A 19,820-nucleotide genomic window follows, 5' to 3' on the forward strand; every position below is an offset into this window, starting at 1 on the left:
GCCTCCACTGAGGGACAAGATGGCAAACAAATGAAAAGAAAGGTTATTGGGAAGAATTAAAATAGTCGGAATCTTGCCACTGATGAGCTGGTTTGCGGAAGACTAATCTGAAAGGAAGAGTTGCTTAAATGAAAACAGCTCATTCTCTGGTCTGATGGAAAATCCTCACGCCGAGACTGTGTTGACCATACCAGATTGGCAATTATTAGCCAATCTCTGACTGGGGATGAGATGCAATTTTGGTGGCCGTGATGCAAAATCGTCAAAACTGGACCGATCCTCTTGGATTAAGCTTATACCACGGCCCACACAAGACCAGCCAGTTGTGACGGTATCTGAGGAGACAAAAGATGTGGTGGGCCAGGATTAAACCAGAGTTCTTGAAGAGGCTGTTGAGAGGCCGTAAGCTCGACACTTTAACTGGAAAGGAAAATTACCAGGCTGAAGTGGACAAAATTTCCTGGAGGAAGGATGACAGTATAGTGGACCCCTGCCTAGAGCTTAAAAGGGGCAGTTTCAGAAGGCAGAGTTTTGACTCACTGTGGAAATAAAGACTCAATAAATGACGAAAAATTCGCCTACAGTAAAATGATATTTCAGAAGAGCTAATATCCACTAAAATTTACTGTATTTTCTTATCATTTATGACTAAATGCATCTTTGTGATGAAACTATTAACCCATAAACGCCGAGCCTCTCTTTCAAAAGACGTCTCCCACGCCCCGGTGCCAGAGTTAGGGCGCAAGCGGAAAAAGTTTTTTCAAAAATCTGTTATTCTCAATGTTTTAAGATGAAGAGTTCATTTTTAGCTCATTTTTTTTTGATAACCTGAAGTTTAGATTAAAGATCAAGATAAGAAAAAAAATATCATTATCAATATAAAATATTGAGGGCCTGAATATATGGATTAGCAAAAAAATTTTCTATAAGATTTTATGGTACAAATGCCTGGGAGCAAGAGCTCTTTGTAAGCTGGTTAAATTTAGCCGGTTATTTTGTTTTTCTTTGTATTGTACACTAAGTGCGATGATTTTGGTATATAACCAAATTGTAAAACGATCAAAGCAACACAATGAAAATTGTTGCTGCAAAGCTGATGTAATTATGAATTAAGTAATGCGCAGCGGCTTGTAAAAAAATGTTTTCAAATTCACCATAAATCGAAATATTGTGCTGTTCCCGTTTGTTGAAAATAAAGCTAATTGATTGAATATTACTAGACTGTAAGTTTTTACCAGCAAGGCACGGGTTGGACCATTTCAGTCGAGTTAAAGTTGACGGAAACCGAATTTTCTATTTATCGTGATTTTATATAAAATATTTCAAACTGAGTTGGACCCTAACCAATGGAGATCGTATTAATACATGAGATTGCGCCAGGCAGAGCTTCATATAAAAACTTTATGGGTCACGACTAATATAAGCCCGTTACAAATAATACGACAAAGTGCATGAAGGGAATTTCTGGATTGGGGCCCTGGCACTCGTGAGGAAAATGTTTTTAAAAATTCACCGAATTGAAATGTCGAGTACAGAGACTTCAATTTATTGCAAAATGAAGGTAAATGATTCCTCCTGTACCCAGAATGCGAGTTTTAGACTGACAAGAAGCGGTTTTGACCATTTATCGGTCAGTTAAAGTTGACCAAGGTTGAAATTTTGACCCCAGATTATCGTGATTTATGTGAAAATATTTCAAAACTGATGGCTAGCCATGAGCTATATCTTCCTTTGTATTCTGTGAGTACGCACATTTTCATATATAAAAGTTTATATAACAACTAATGTAAAACGATACAAACATTACGACGCGTGAAAGAATTTCTGAGATGTTGGCGGAGTTACCTGCAGACGTAGGCGTGAAATTTTTTTTCAGAAATTCACCATAAATCAAATATTGTGCAAGACTCCAGTTTGTTGCAAAATGAAATTACATGATTGAATATTACTAGATTATAAGTTTAGCAGCTTATAATTGCGTTTTGACCATTTTAATAAATTTAAAGTTGACAGAAGGTTAGAAATTTTAACGATTATCGTGATTTATATGAAAATGTTTCAAAACTGATAAAAGCTGCAACCATGAGTTATTTTCTGTTGTATTTACCAGCAAAGTGCACACATTTCCATATATAAAACTTTATGTAACGACTAATATAAAATGGTGCAAACATTACGACAGCGGAGAAAGAAGAATTTCTGGCGCGGACGTAAAGGAAAAGTTTTTAAAAATTCATCATAAATCGAAATATTGCTAGAGACTTCCAATTTGTTTGCAAATGAAGTTAAATGATTGAATATTACTAGAATGTAGATTTTTAGCTTGGACAATTGCGTTTTGATCATTTTGGTCAGTCAAGTTAAGCCGAAGGTTGAAAATTTGCTTAGTTATCATGGGTTTATGTGAAAATATTTTCCAAACTGATAAAAGCTACAACCATGGGTTGTATTTTCTATTTTACATGAAATTGCGCACATTTTCATATATAAAACTTTATGGAACGGCTAATATAAAAGCAATTGCAAAAATTACGACAAAATGACAAAAAATTTTAGAAAATTTTCAACGAACTATACATGTTGGTGTAAGGAAAAGTTTTCTTCGAAATTCACCATAAATCGAAATATTGTGCTAAAGACTTCCAATTTGTTACAAAATGAAGGTACATGATTGAATATTACTAGAGATAAGGATTTTTGGCTTACAATTGCATTTTCGACCACTTGGTCGAGTCAAAGTTGACCGAAGTTTGAAATTTTTGTAGTCGTCGTACAATGCGTCCACTTGGCACAACAGACAATTTTTAATCGACGTATGATACTTCAATAGGCGTTTAAGGTTAAAATACTTAGGTATAAGCATTTTTAGTTTTTTTGAACTACTCAAATGAGCAGTTATAAGCATTTTAAAGGAGTGTCCAGTATTCGCAGATTTTAGCTATTTGCAGGAGGTTGTGGTACACATCCCTGCTAATACTGGGGGTCAGCTATATCGGAATCTGGAAGTACGCATCCTTCAGGTCTATTGACAGAATAAAGTCATTCTCCCTGAAAGCTGCCAACACTGTTTGAGGAGTCTCTATTTTGAATCAGGTCTTCCTGATACAGAGGTTCAGGGTCGACAAGTCTATCACTGGCTGCCAGTCACCTTAGAAACAAGAAAGACCTGACTGTAAAAACCTGGAAAAGGTTGCTCTTCCATTTCCACTGCTCATATCTCCATCATCTTCAGCACTTTGCCTTGGAGAGCCTGATGTTTTAATGAGCCGAGAGCATACATCAAGTGATGATGAGACCGATCGGAGAGAGGGGGAGGGAAGTTGAAAGGGTAGTAGATATCCCACCTGAAGAACATCTACAGTAGAACCCTGGTCCTCGACTGTACTAGAACTCGACATAATCGGATTTCAACACGAAATGTTGAGTAAATTTTGCGTCGGACCTCAAACAACAAACCGGAATCCGACCCGATGAATCATATGATGTTTGTAGAAAAAAGAGTTTCGGAGCTGCTGCGCTGGTTAGCGTTGTTGGTGGCGTTCTTTCCATGCTCATTTAAAGCATTTAAAGCCATGCACTGCTGCTGCTGTTGTTGAAAAACAAAGCCAGATTATCATTAAATTGATAATACAGTATTTATAAGCCAAATTACTGTATAGGCTGTTATCATAAATTAGAAAAATTTCTAAATTACGTCGGAACTCGCAGCTTTGGCAGATGTAAACAAACCACAGCTGCCAAGGTGGTGTATCGACGATACACCACCAGGGTGGCGCTGTGGACTTCTGCTGGCGACGGCAAAATATTGGGAAATTTTCTTATTTGATAACAGACATACCGTACCGCTTATAAATACTATTTATTAATTTTCAATGTGATAATCTGGCTTGTTTTTCAATGTTATCATTATTAACAACAGTTTTCATGTCTACCGTTAACAGTACATTCTGGTAGTGCCTATAGGCTACCTAGCCTAGCCTGTGGCTCAGTCTATCATCGGTAATACGCCGCATTGGTCATAGGCCAATTTTTGATTACAGTATGCATTTAAAAATGTAAAAGTGCTTCTGATATGGTGATTATTCAACTCTGAACTTGTTTAATTGTAATTTGTGTAAAGTTTTGTATAAAAAGGCAAGGTTGGGGTAATGACTGGTGGTCAGGAATGGATTAATCCATGTTCAGTTATTTCTTATGGGAGAAAACTCAGAATCGACAAATCGAATCTCGACACTTCTGGAACGAATTAGCGTCGGACCAGGTTCTACTGTACTACCCATATCTGCTCCAAGGCTCAGTAGCCCCAAACTGTAGACTTGTGGGAGGCCCCCCCTCAATTTCGGATTGCACACTTGACGTGGCTCTTGACTCCCAGAATCTGTTCCCAGTTTGAGTCAAGGTCCATATGAACCATTCTGTATTCCTTTGAATTATTTTTGTAAGAACGAACAGGATTTAAAATTTATTGGACCTGATAAACTGGAAAGACAACTGGGAGTGAGGTTTATATCTGACTAAATAGTAGAACTGTGGTAGGACCATCAACTGAAACAGATAATGTTCAGACCTGAAGAGATATCTGGCAGAACTATTCAAGGGAAAGACCACAGTTCAGGGATGTCTGGTACTGGGGATAGGACTCTCGAACATTCTATCCAGTATGCACATAACATGATTAGAGTGGGATGATTGTATTCCGAGTAATGTTGTCAGTCTTAGTGAGTAGGTTTGGCTTACACGTTGGAAGAACACTCTATTTGTGTTGTGCTATCCCTGCGTGATGTGGGGTTTACTGATTGGACATTTGGGAGTCAGTTCTCCTTGTGCCATTGGTGGAATAATAAACCTACAGAACAATCCCATATGTTTTTAGATGTTTTCAGGTTTATTTATTTTATTTTTTCTACCTCAATCTGTATGCTAAGTGGTTTTAAAGGTACTTGATAGTACCCCTGGGCACCTTTGATGGGTTATGCCTTCACAGTTGACAACTGATGGAACCTCCTCTGACAGAATTGAACTCTGGAAAAATAGAAAAAATACTAATGTAATTACACTGGAGCCCTATGCTCCAATAAAAGGCAGACAGAGAAAGAAAATAAATATCTTGACCCAGACCTTGACTCAAGTAACTCCCTCGAATTGGAGTGGAAGTTGACTCCTGACAGAAACGAGAAGAAAATATCATTTTGTAGCTATTAGAAACACTTCCTGTTGAATGGCTGATTTCAAGCTGCTGAAATGTCATTCAGACAAATAAAATCAGATGTGGTTGATTTAATCCACAACAAAAAATCAGTCTTTAAAACTACTTATCTATAAAAAAATATTGACAATATAAAGGTACATCTAAAAAACATGACAATATAACAGTGTACCCATGTTACCAGTCTCCCTCATAATGATTTCCGAAGAACCATTAGAAAAAATCTATATTGTTGATGATTCCCTTAAAAATTTACAACAATGTTCATTGTGAAATATTCAACATAGCCAATCAGCAAAGCAGTGGAAAACCCTGAAAACCAACTGATAAATTTGAAATTCCCAACAAGTACCCTTGAAGCATTAAAACCATGGGCCAGAAGGGAGAGAACTGAGAAATTTCAATTAGTTTTGCCAAAACTGTAGTATGCTTGCTATACAAATAGCAAAATTTCAATAAATCTATATGTCATATTGACTTCTGACAAAGCATACCACACAGTGGAGATGTGGTGAACCAAAATCTGGTAACTTTTCTCAAAATCACCATGTCAAGATCTAAAGATTATGTATGTATTATAATATACAATACAGAATTAAATTAAATCAGAAGGACAGATTCATGCCTGAGTAAATTGTTTTATGGCAAATTAGAATTAAAAGTTAGAGGAATGCATGATCCATGCTAGGAAACAAATGTTTTCTACTTAACTAGATCAAACAATGAAACAAAATGGAAATAGGTAGGTGTAACAAAACCTGATACAGCAGTCTCAAGAAAAATTCCCACTTTTAATTTGTAAATTGGTATAACAAAGAACCAAGAAAAAGTATGCAAATATTTGTTCAAATTCATCTGAGATATTGTAAATGTTGAAATTATTATGAAGATAACACAAGCACCACATAAATATTTTGAAGATAGTTGTGATGAATTAGAAACTAAAAAAAAAAAAAAGACAGTACAGGGAACTCACCCAAGACCAACAAAAAACCATTTTTCAGTGGGCCCATCAAAATGGAAGGCAGTAAACCTGAAGAATGCATAGACAAACAATTATAAGAATATGACCTCTGTCTCTAAAGTAATTAAAATCAATGAAACAGATGACATCAAAGTAATAGTTAATTAACAAACCATTGACAAAATGATTATATGATGGAGAAGAGATTCTCCATCACCAATAATAGATGCAGCAAGAGTAAACAAAAGAAACCAGACATGAAAGACATTGTGGATGTAATGAATGTTTTATTGAAGTGTGCAACAAAAACAAAAAGCATAACAAAGGACAGTTTATTAAAGACTGTACAAAAATTTTATAAGATACAGAAATAAAGAAACTTAGTTTAGACACTCAAGAAAAGGCTGTATGAGCATTGGGCACATAGTGTGTTATAAATATCAAAACAAATAAATTTGTAAATGAGGATTTTGAGCATGGATAGCAAATTGATGATTCACATGGAAAGAAAATACACACAAAAATAACTAATGTTAACTTTCAATAATTAATTATACAATGGAAGAAACTGGTCTACAGATTGAAACATTTGGGAGAAATATATTCGATTACCAAAATAAAACCAATGATACTATGTTTACAACAGGTCAACAAAACAATATCAACAATATGAAATGTACCTTAGTATCTACATCTAGAAATAAGAAATTTAGCAATATATAATATGTTTGCTTAACAAGTTTTTATGACAGGATGCCTGTAAATTTTACTGTCTTTGCAAATATCGAGTATTAAAAATTCAAATAAAAACAATAATTAGATAATTTTATAATTTATACAACCAACCTATTGTTTATCACAACTTGATAAATTAAGGTGTTTACAACAATACTAAGGAATTTTAATAGAATGTGATTTTAATCAGTTAATTAATATGGGACTGTTTGTACAAACTCCAAAATATAACAAGTAAGAATACAACACCTTGATGGATTCAAATGACATGTGCTGTATAAATGATGAAAATTAACACATATTTTCATGAAGACATGGAACATTTTCTCCAGTAGACTTAACTCTATGTACAACAAGTATAATTGACAGATTGATTGGAATACAATTGATGACTTGCACACCAGTGATCATTTCCCAATATTAATTAGGGGAAAATAATTTGTGTTCAAAAATGTCCCTCACTATAAATTTGCTAAAGCAGATTGGAACGATATATCACACTGAAATATTCCACCATTTGAATTTTGAAATGACTGTATATTTTTGAAACTAATAAATTTCTTGTTGATTTCATTAAAATGCTGCTGATAAAGCAATACCAAAGTCAAAACCCCATCAACAAAACATTTTAAGTCCATTATGGTCTGATAGTTAACAGAATCAATAAATATAAAACACTCAATAGGGAATGATTAGATAATTTGAACAGAAAGTTCAGTAAAATAAATAAAACATTACCGAAATATTAGAAGGAACTTTACCTAGATTTCTATATTACTAAAGAAATTGATACATTAAAACTCCTATACAACAAAAATATTTGCAAAATTTAAAAAAGAAACAAAATCAAGGAACAATCATTTAGTGGAGGAGATATCAATTCTCTCAATACACTCTCCATACAAAAAATAGGTCCAAATCAGGAAACAAATGCCCATGTTAAACAAAAAAATAGAAATGCCACATTAAAAATTCATGGAGAAGAACACTTGATCCAAAAGAAATAACTTGTAATATAATGGGAGTGAAATTTAGCAAATTAAGTAGCCATGGTAGAAATTTAGATAAGACATTTGTCAAAGTATAAAAATAAAATAAATTAATAGCAATAAATTTTGAAACAATAGAAGATATGATATTATAATAAAAATTTGTCAGGATTGGATCATGCTGTCTCAAACAGCTGTAATAACTAAAAGGAGGTGCAATATTTGTTTTGAGATGATCTCACAAACACCTTTGCAAAAGTCATACTTACTTACGTACTTTTATAAAGATTTAGGTTTAAAAAATTATTTCAGATAAGATTATAAAACCATAATGATAGCATCCCCAAACACTAAAGTCCTTAATGTAAATAATTACAGACCAGTTTCTTTGACAAACTACTTATGCAAAAAGTTTGAAAATGGTAAATGCTCAACTAGCATGGGACATTCAATAAAATAAAATTTTGACTCACTCAGTTCGGGAACAAAGTGCAACAGACAGTTGCTCTCTGTAACTTACGAAGACCATTACACGTAATATGTTTTGAAGATGACAAATTATTGTTCTTTTTGACATTGAAAAAGGCATTTTACGATACTACATGGAGAGTAAACTATATTAAAACTTTTTTAACAAATCGCAGTTTTCAGGTGAGAATTGATGATGTTCTGTCAAGTGAACATTTCACTTGAAAAATGCTGTTCCACAGGAAGTCGTCACATTCCTGAAGGACGCACTGTTTATAAGCAATTAATGGTATCACAAAAATCTACCATTGGTATTAAAAATAACTGAAATGGCTAATTTTGCCATATTGTTAGTGTCTCATATAAAACTAATTTAGAAGAATCATTAATAAAGCATACCCAAATAAATGAATGGGCCTCATCTGTAGGCCAAAAATAGAAAAACTAAGAACAGTCATGTTTTATAAAAATAAAAATGTGGGAAAAAGTTGAAGAAATAGACTTAAAAATCAATCTAACAATCAGTATACCAGTTGTACAGAAGCCAAAATTTATGATAGATTGTTCTGATAACCCATCAACTGGAAAGCCCACATATACATTACTGTAAATTAAAATGCATTAAATCCTAATTAAACTTGTCGATTTTTTAACAGCCGATATACAAACCCTTTGGTTGTATAAGCAACAGTTCTGTCCATCATTGATTAAATAACTGAGAAGGCAAATGGCTCAAGCATCGAATTTAATAATGAAAATGCTAGATCCTGTTCTGTGAAGGCCTGTAGAATATGCTCAGGAGCCTTTAGATCATCACCAAAATCATCTTGACAAGTTGAATGTGGTTAACTGCTTTATTTCTCCATAGAATAACCAAAATGTAATAATGAAATATTCAGATCTTCAGAGAACATGATTCTCAACAAAAAATAAATTTGAGAGTGACGATGTATTCCATAAATAACATCAGACTTTGTAGCAATTAGAGCTAGAAAATTGTTTGTCGCTAATATAAATATGCAAAAACAACATAAACGCCTATTGGACATATCAACATAAGCACTAAAAATTGTCTGTTAATGCGATGGACATAACAGGAAGCGTCGACTACAAAAATTTCAACCTTCAGGTCAACTTTTCTCAACCAGAATGAATCGAAAAACGCAATACTGTACTTGCTCTTAAATTACTAGTGAATAATCATGTACCTTCAGAGGCTCGACTTAGGTTGGAAGTCTCTTCTTCCCATATTTCGATTTACCTGGTGAAGTTTTGCAAAACTTGGACTTCTTTGCAGCATCCGTAACTCACAGTTGCAACCTTTCAATCTGTTCTTTCGTCATTTTGTCAATTTTCCTGTTCTATATTAGCCGTTAACAATTGTTTATATAGAGAATGTGCGCAATTTCATCTACTGTAACACAAATCAAACCTTCTTTTCCTCTCAATTTTTCAGTTTGAAATATTTTCATATAAACCAGCGATAATTGCCAAATTTAACCTTCTATCAATTGTGACTCAACCATCTGGTACAAAAATAATTTGTGTACTAAAATCTTACAATGTAGCAAATATTCAATCATTACCTTCATTTTGCAACAATTGAAATCAAGATGTCATTTGATTTATGGTTGAATTTTTGGACAGCAAAACACTTTTCACTTACAGTCAGCAGCCATTCTTGTACAAAAAGTTGTGTTTATTTTATGATGGGGAGGGATCGTTACACAAAAGATTTTACAAATGGAAAGTAAATTTCATGTGTATGAAAAATAACTCTGTTAGTAGCTTTATCAGTTTTGAAATATTTTTTCAGATAAATAAATAATTTATAAACAATTCAACCTTCGGAAAAACATTTAACTCGACCAGAAATGGTAAAAAAAATAGCAATTATAAGCTAAAAGTCCCACATTCTGTCAATATTCAATTATGAGTTCATTTGCATCCAACTGATCTCTTATCCAATATTTCGGAATGATGACAAAAGGTCTGAGGCAAAAAAAATTCCTTTGACGCAATCATTGCAAGTAAAAAGTAAACATCTCAAATTCTTTTGTCCTTTATTCGTAATGTTTGCATCGTTTTTTAGCGTTATAAATGACCTATAAAAATAATTTCATGTACTGTCCTGAAAACAGCTCATGGTTGATTTTTATCAGTTTGTGAATGCTTCAAAATCACGATAACCTGCCAAAATTTCAACCACTCAACTTTAACTCGAGCAAATGGTAAAGCACAGTAATGTACTGCTAAAATCTTATCTATTCTGTAATATTCAATCGATATTGTCTTTTTTCAATAAATTGGAATATTGTATACAATATTTCGATTTTAATGGTGTAATTTTGATAAAACATTTCCCTTAACTCTTAGCGGTAACGGATGGACATCTGAAGTCTTTCAGTTTGTTGAGGTAATATTTGCACGTTTTTAAGCAGAATTACACCAATGTTTTATAATGATTCGAAACAAAGGTGTCAAAACTTCATGTACAATACAAAAAATAACTCATGGTTTTATCACTTTTGAAATATTTCCATATAAATCACGATTAATGAAAAAATTCGACTTTCAAATCAACTTTAACTCGTGACCGTATTCGTCAACTGCAATTAACAAACTAAAACACTTACAGTCTAGTAATATTCAATCAATTGCTTCATTTTCAACAAACGAAGTCTCTAGCACAATATTTCGATTTATGGTGAATTTTTGAAAAACATTTTCACGTCTGCGGCGTTACGAATTCATGCATCATTTTGTGATAATGTTTTCTCTGTGTTGCTTTGATCGTTTTAAAATTTCATTATATACCAAAATCATCGCAATTTAGTACAATATAACTAAAAAAATTAACTCATTAGCTTTTTAACGTTTTTGCTTGCTGTGCCGATTATATACAATTATATACGAGTTTTTTTTTTCCTGTCATATATTCCAATATTTATATATGATAATGATATTTTTTCATTTCTGATGGTTTCATAATAAACTTCAGGCAATGACAAAAAAATGAGCCAAATGAACTCTTAATCTTAAAAACTAAGCGTGATGTGATTTTTGAAAAAACTTTTTCAGCTTCAGCGCTAACTCACGAACGCCAGCGACATAACGGAGACGTTTTTGTAAATAGGGCTTCGGCGTTAAAGGGTTAATAGTAAAATTATCTCCGCCCTGGACAATGAATAAAATGAGAATTTGTACACACCTCAAGTATTTATCAAAAAATAACTTATATACACCAGAACACCATAGATAACATACAATAGAGCATATAAGCTGAAAAGGTCCACATTACGCAATATATACAGATGGATCTAAATCAGAATACAGAGTGGGATATTCTGCAGTGTCCCAAGACAAAACTTATCAGTTCTCTCTTCCTAATAATGCTTCGGTATTTACAGCAGAATTGTATGGAATTGCATCAGCTATAAAAATAATTAAAGAAACATCATTCAATAATTTTGTGATTTTTAGTGACTTGAGAAGCGCTATAGAAGCTATTCAGAGGTACAAATAAAAAAATAATATAGTACAACAAATTAAATTATATCTCCATAACTTATATAATAATGGAAAAAATGTAGAAATATTTGGATCCCTGCCCATGTAGGGATCAAAGGAAATGAAGAGATGCAGCAAGCAGCCAAAGAAGCAACCCACATGACAAGATCAAATGTGAATATCCTATTACTGATTATGGAATGTACATAAAAAATGAGTATCATAAATAAATGGCAATATATATGGAATGAAGAACCTAAAGTAATAAATTGGAAACAAATAGAACCTAACGTTAAAAATAGGTTCATCATATCAGAGAGAGAGACACGCTGATAATTCTAACACGTCTCAGAATAGGCCATACTGCTCTGACACATGGGCATAACCCTCTAACGCCGAGCCTCTGTTTACAAAAAAAGTGTCTGTCGTATGTCATGCGGCGTTAGGGAGTGAGTGCGAGCGGAAAAAAAGTTTTTTTAAATCACAGCACGCTTAGTTTTTAAGATTAGAGTTCATTTTGCTCCTTTTTTGTCATTGCCTGAAGTTTAGTATGCAACCATCAGAAATGAAAATATCATTATCATATAAAATATTGAAATATATGACAACACGAAAAAAAAATTTCATATATAATTGTATACAAATCGTGCTGTGAGCAAAACGGTTAAAGCTAACGAGTTACTTTTTTCTTTGTATTGTACACACCAAATTGCGATGATTTTGGTATATAATAAATTGTAAACAATCAAAAGCAACACAAAGAAAATATTATCACAAAATGATGAATTCATAATGTGCGGACGTAAAAAAAGTTTTTTTCAAAATTTCACCATAAATCGAAATATTGTGCTAGAAGACTTCACGTTTGTTGAAAAAATGAAACTAATTGATTGAATATTACTGACTGTAAGTGTTTTTAGCTTACAATTACAGTTTTCACCATTTCAATCGAATTAAGAGTTGACCGAAGGTAGATTTTCTGTTTATCGTGATTTATATGAAAATATTTCAAAACTGATAAAAGCTACAACCATGAGTTATTTTTTTGTATTCTACATGACATTACATATTTCCATATATAAAACTTTATGTAACAACTAATATAAACGGTACAAACATTACGACAATAAAGTGACGAAGAAAGAATTTCCGAGATGTTGGCCGAAGTTACTGTGGACGTAAGGAAAAAAAACAAATGATTGAATATTACTAGAATGTAAGAGCTTTAGCTACAATTGCGTTTTCGACCATTTCGGTCGAGTTAAAAGTTGACCGAAGGTTGAAATTTTGTGAGTTATCGTGATTTATATGAAATATTTCAAAACTGATAAAAGCTACAACCATGAGTTATTTTTCTTGTTGTATTCTACATGAAATTGCTTTACATTTTCATATATAAAAGTTTATGTAACGACTAATGTAAAACGGTGCAAACATTACGACAAAGTGAAGAAAAATTTCTGAGATGTTCGCCGATTACAGCAAGCGCAGACGAAGGAAAAGTTTTTTTTTTCAAAATTCATTATAATCGAAATATTGCGCTAGAGACTTCATGTTTGTTGAAAAATGAAGCTAATTGATTGAATATTACTAGACTGTAAGTGTTTTAGCTACAATTACAGTTTTCGACCATTTCGGTCAAATTAAAATTGGCCCAAGGTAGAATTTTTCTATTTATTGTGATTTATAAGAAAATATTTCAAAACTGATAGAAACTACAACCATGAGTTATTTTTTTGTTGTATTCTACATGAAATTGCGCACATTTTCATATATAAAACTTTATGTAACGACTAATATAAACAATTGCAAACATTACGGCAACACTCCATCGAAAGAATTTCTGGCGCCGACATAAGGAAAAGTTTTTCAAAAATTTACCATAAATCGAAATATTGTTAGAAACTTCCAATTTGTTGCAAAATGAAAATTAAATGATTGAATATTACTAGAATGTAAGATTTTAGCTTAAAATTGCGTTTTTTGACCATTTCGTCGAGTCAAAATTGACCAAAGGTTGAAATTTTGGCAGTTATCGTGATTTATAAGGAAATATTTCCAAACTGATAAAGCTACAACCATGGATTGTTTTGTCTTATTTACGTGAAATTGCACACATTTTCATATATAAAACTTTATGTAACGGCTAATATAAACGGTGCAAAAATTACGACAAAATGATGAAAGAATTTCTGAAATTTTCGCCGAGTTACGGCGGATGTAAGGAAAAGTTTTTCAAAATTCACCATAAATCGAAATATTGTGCTAGAGACCTCCAATTTGTTGCAAAATGAAGGTACATGATTGAATATTACTAGAATGTAAGAGTTTTATTACAATTGCGTATTTCGACCATTTCCTTCGAGTCAAAGTTGACCGGTTTGAAATTTTTGTAATTAACGTATGGTACGTCCACTCGGCACAACAGACAATTTTGATCGACGTACGATACGTCCGGTTGGCGTTAAGGGTTAATGAAACCCCACATGGCCCAGCTCCAAGAGTGCTCAGAGTGCAGGGTGATGATAACGGTCAGACATGTGTTATGTGAGTGTCCAAAGTATGACCAACAGCAACTGTCAACTTTTGGGAATAAATCAATAAATGAAATTTTGTCAGAATCTTTTACATTTTCAGTCATTCCAATTTTGTTGTTCATGAGGAACTGTGGTTTGATAGATAAAATATAAAAATAAGTAAACAATAAAAGCATGAAAACAGCATTTGTCGAATTTAAATTAAATTTTTTTTTTTAATATTACTTAACTCATTATGAATTTTAATATACCTTTTTAGTGTGAAAGCATGAGTAAATGTTTTCATTGTGTGTATGTGTTACAGTATGAGAACGTGAGCCTATGTGGTATTTTATCCTAATCCTTCGGGCCAGCCCTATAAGAGCTGAAAGTCAGCTCAGTGGTCTGGTTAAACTACTTTAATACTACTACTGTGGGGAGGGGTGCCTACCCTGTTGCTTAGCCCCTCTCACCTTACCTCTAGAGACTCTTGTGGGCTTAGAGGAACAGGACTGAAAAGAACCCCGCTGGGAACCCTTGTTGTCTGCTGTGGCAGGAGCCTGACTAGACCTGATGGATGACGAGGCAATCATGGACTTCTTGGGAGGAGCCAAGGTTTTGGCCTTCGAGGTACTTGGACGAGGAGGATTTGAAGACTTAGAAACGGCTTGATGTACCAGCCAGTCATTATTATCACCTCGCTGCCTATCTATTGCTAAGTCAAGCTGATCCATAGGAAAAAAAAAGAGATGAAATGTTGAGGATGTCACCTTTCCCCAGGGCCAACACAGAATCCGAACTGATGGACCTAGAGACTTTGGCAAGAGTGGTATTCCTTCCCTTGAGCAACATATTTGCCCAAATAGTTGCATTTAAATGCGCCAAACACGAAATGGCTTTGCCGCCTGATTGCAATAGCCTAAGGTATGAAGCACTTTCTTCGGAAATGCCAAGGGCAGAGGAAGAAATCTTGGCCACTGCCATCTACCATAAGTCTAGCCAGGAGACTGCTTGGAAGGCAGAAGAAGTGAATGACTCCAAAAAGGCAGCTTCCTGAGAGGTGAAGGAAGGACCTTCTTCTTGAATCTGGTCTAAAGAAATGCCAGGAGCCGACTGGGCCACATCTGGATCCAACTGTTGAGGAAGAAACACAACATTAGGAGTAGCATGGAAACATCTACACTGAGGGACAGTAGTATGAAGAAGCTTGAATGTTCTGCTAGAGTGCAGGGAATTGTCCCACCCAGAGACAAGAGAACTCACATAATTAAGGACAAATTCCGCATGATTAGAACAAGGCAGCCCAATAGAAGCCTTCAATTCTTTACCTAGGCCTAGGAGAGCTTTTATTCCCGTAGCAAAATCTGAAGAATCTGCCACGCTCTCTTCCACAAGATCATTGTAATTGCGGATTGTTCCAACCACTTCTGCGTAAGTAGTAAAAAACTCTTGATATTTTATTTATGTCTTCTATCTCCTGTCCCCGGGAGTCCCTTCTTGGTCTGTCAGCAAGATCAGAAGAATCCAAAACGTTCCTGGATAAGGCTGGAACGTAGGCCGTATGTGGACCTAAAGCTCTCCTCAGAGAATGAGCACCTGTGGAGGTTGAGGGAAAATGATTTAGAACTGTATTTCTTGCAACAGAACAAGAGACCGATACACTGCGCAAAAAGCCAGTGGATGGACGTGTATCGATGCACGGGCGTGTGGGGGTAACAGAACGACCACAAACAACTGACCTGGAAAGATGAACATCATCTGCTCTAGAGGGGTGTGAATGAGGAGACGGACATGCAGGGCTGATAGTGCACTCTATTGTATACCAGAGGACATAGAACGTTTATTAGGATCCTTCCCAGAAGGTTGCAAAACAATGGAGCAGGAGCACAGCCACGCTCTGTAACATGGAGGCAGGAACTGGAATGCCTGCTACAGGTCACTTCGGGAGATCAGGAGGAATGTCTAGGAAGACGAGCGACAGGGCTCCTTGAACGAGAAGGGCTGCCAACATGAACATGGATCCCAGAACATTACCCCCGGACTTCCTTAGGTGAATGTGAACATGAGGAATGATGAGGAGAGGGAGAATGATGAGGATTTGGAGGTGTATGAGAAGAACCCTTCCCACGGACATGAACAGGAACACGAGTCTTCTTAACAGGAGCAAAATCATCCTTCCTATGGATGTGGGTGGAGGTAGGCACTACCAAAGGCTTCTTCTTCACATTGCGTAAAACCTTGACACCAGATTCATGGACATTAGGAAGGGGAGAGGCATGGTCATGATCTGAAGGAGACGAAGACACGACGGGTCAGAGACGCTTATTACTAGGGGAAGAGACAGAGTCTAACTCGCCATTGCCTAAAAGGAGAAGGTGAGGATGAAGAAGATGACAAATGAAGGAGACGGAGTCCTACGACCTTTCATCTTCATAGTACGCCCATAACTCTTATGAATAACAACTCATTAACTCTATCAGCCACTGTCTGAACCCAGCAGTCGGGAGGAGGGGCAGAGGTCGGAGCAGTAGGAGGCAGGACAACACGCTGGGTATAAAGCGAAGGCTGAGGGGACAACACAGCTGATGTACTAGGCACGGGGGAGGGGGGGAGCTGCAGGAACTGGAACTGTCATAGCAGCTGACCTAGGCCCACATGAAGTCAAGTAGTGGGACAACAGACCATCCAAGCCCAGAGACTAGCCATTTTCTGCACATTGGAAGCTGAAAGGGTAGAACAAGATGGCTGAACATCCACTTGTAAGGGGGAGGAATTACCCTCCCCTAAAAGAGCAGGGGCAGCATTAGTAATTAGGTCTCCTGACCCCTCTCCCAAAACTTCCATAGGTGAAGTTATAAAAGAGTGGGAAGGGGTAAAATCTTCCAAAGATGAAGCAACCGGAGGATTTGGCGAGGAGGCAGAACAAGAAGGAGCATGTGATGCAGCCATTGAAGGAGGGAACACCCTCTAAGATGGAGCCTTTGACTTCCTCTTATGCTGCTTCTTCTTGGCAAAGACCCTCCACTGCTCAGGAAGCTAAGAATGACATTCAGGACATGGATTAGTGATGTTACAATCATTAGCTTTACATCGGCTACACGTAGTGTGGGGATTAGTTTCAGTCGATGCCAAAAAATGAGAGCAAGAATAGCCATCAGTGCCAGGGCACTTCCTCTGATGCTTGGAAGGACTGGCTGAAACCAGAAGCTTAGATGATTCTTGGAGTTGCATGATCAGACACAGAAGCGCAAAGCACACAAAAACACAGAATCACTCAAAAGTGCAAGCAAACACAGAACAGGAAAGAAGAAAAACACCGGCTTCAAAGAGACAAGCAAAGCACGTCTTCGTACGAGGGCGGTAAAGAAGAAACTGAGGCATCACTTTGATTCATATGCAGTAGAGGTGACAGTTGCCACCTGGGTCTATCAATCTACCTTGTTGCCACTAATTCCTTGTGTGTTTTCTTTACATGGGTTTCCAGCTGGCACTAGAAGAATTATCTGTAAGTTAAGACCCAAGTTTGTTCCGCACATGAACAAAGAGTTTTTTTGAGTCAGCTTGTGGTTTTCTGAAGGCAATAAAACATAAAGAGAAAAAATGAGTACACTCATGATAATCCGTTAAAAGGGTTATGATATATCTGTCTGTGCTTGGTATCCCATGTGATACCAATAATGATTGAGTAACATTTGGATAATTTATTGTCAATTGAATTTCCGTATATTTAGCATTAATACAACCATGAGTAAAGAAGCTAATAAATGAGTTACAAAAAGCCAAATTGTTCAAATTTCAGTAACTGACATCTGAACACAAAGTTATTTAAGACTTTTGACCTAATGAAGTAATTGAGGGGAACTGGGATACCTAGAGGTTTATCTTCAGCTTAGCTGAAATGCTTTTTACTATTTGCTTTGTGAGTTTTTTTTCAAAATACACTTTGACTCCTATCATATTAATATTCCTTGGAAGCTTATAAGTAAAGTAAATGACCCTATGGTTTTTTATTAAGAAATTATGCATATTCTGAGTAATAGTTGAAGATACTGTACTTGGCGCATTTTTCTTTCTTCATATCAGCCTTTATGCTGCATAATTAGTTTTGTAATTTTGGGTTTATAGTATGTACAGGCAAAAGTATTGCACAAAAAAATTCTTTTTAGCAATTTAAAGCAAAATATTTGTCTTTTAAGGAATATGAAGATCAGAAAACTCCAGAAGCTGTACTGGTTAAGGACTTGGACAAGTTTGACATGATACTACAGGCATTTGAGTACGAAACTGATCAAGAGCGTCCAGGAACTTTGGAGGAGTTTTTTAAATCAACAGAAGGAGTCTTTCAGCATCCAAAAGTCAAGAAATGGGTAGAAGAACTATATAAACAAAGAAATACAATGCTGAATGGTGATAAATGTGATTGATAATATTCATGCTTTGAAGGAAACCTAAAGCTCTAAACCAAAGTACAGCACAGTATCTTTGAAAGTTTTGCTTTGACAACCAATGTAGACAGCAGATTGGTGGCAGGTATAATCAGATTGTGACATGATACTTAGCACATTTTTTTTTTTATTAAGAGGCATAATTAGTACTTTTTAAGTATTCAGAAGTGATGCTTGCTCTGTGTAAATGACAAATCTGGATTGTAATTATGGTTTTTACTGTGCCTTTTTATGTACACAATATTTTTTTATATCTGATGGCTTACTTTAAATCTTTGTGAATACTGTTTGCATTATATGTTGTCTGTTTCCTGTGATATCAGTAACATTCAGAGAAAGTTGATGCTAAAAAGTACCTTATACTATAAAAAATATTTGTTGAATTTTGCAGATGTTATGGGCCTAAAGTAAATTACACGGTAAATTACTTTCTTTGCAGTGTCAGGTAAGCTACATTATAACCCCTATATTCAAATATTGTACTATATTGATCTTTACTTTGTTGTGCCACTATCATAGTACATGTACTGTGGAATATGCCAAATATCTTGAATACTTCCTGGTTTATTAAAAATTGAACACATTATATCAGAGACTGCTATTATTGGTAGACCTAATATTATTCCTGCTGATAAAAAATTTACAGAATGGAACCCTGAGGGTAAGTGACTCGACTTTAAAGCTTCTGAGCAGTAGAACAAGTATTATCCTAATTACGATGGGTTTAGGTTCCAAAAAATCCATCAATTTTTAAAAAAAGTACCTCGAATATAACCTAGCCTACACTAGGGTATTAAGTACCATGTATACATTATATGGTAGCCTAGCCTACACTATAAAGTATACTCTGTACATACACATTATATAGTAATTATTAATATCAGCTAATTCTGGAGGTTCATGCAGAGTGACATGATAATTCAATACAAAGAGAAATTAAATAAACAAGAATTAGCTTTGCCTGCACTATGGTATATTGTATACATA

General features: G+C 35.1%; 1 protein-coding gene across 2 annotated transcripts in view; it reads left to right on the top strand.

Moving 5' to 3' along the window:
* Nucleotides 1–19,419, top strand: part of LOC136836422 (5'-deoxynucleotidase HDDC2) — a 64,646-nt gene extending 45,227 nt beyond the window's left edge. For both annotated transcript variants that reach the window (XM_067100644.1, XM_067100643.1), the window contains exon 3: nucleotides 18,585–19,419. In XM_067100644.1, coding sequence (XP_066956745.1) covers nucleotides 18,585–18,812 — 228 coding nt within the window. In that variant the 3' untranslated portion in view covers nucleotides 18,813–19,419. The remainder of the gene's footprint in view (nucleotides 1–18,584) is intronic.
* The last annotated feature ends 401 nt before the right edge of the window (nucleotides 19,420–19,820 follow it).

The sequence above is a fragment of the Macrobrachium rosenbergii genome, chromosome 56 (genome assembly GCF_040412425.1).
Source record: "Macrobrachium rosenbergii isolate ZJJX-2024 chromosome 56, ASM4041242v1, whole genome shotgun sequence".
Classification (NCBI taxonomy): domain Eukaryota; kingdom Metazoa; phylum Arthropoda; class Malacostraca; order Decapoda; family Palaemonidae; genus Macrobrachium; species Macrobrachium rosenbergii.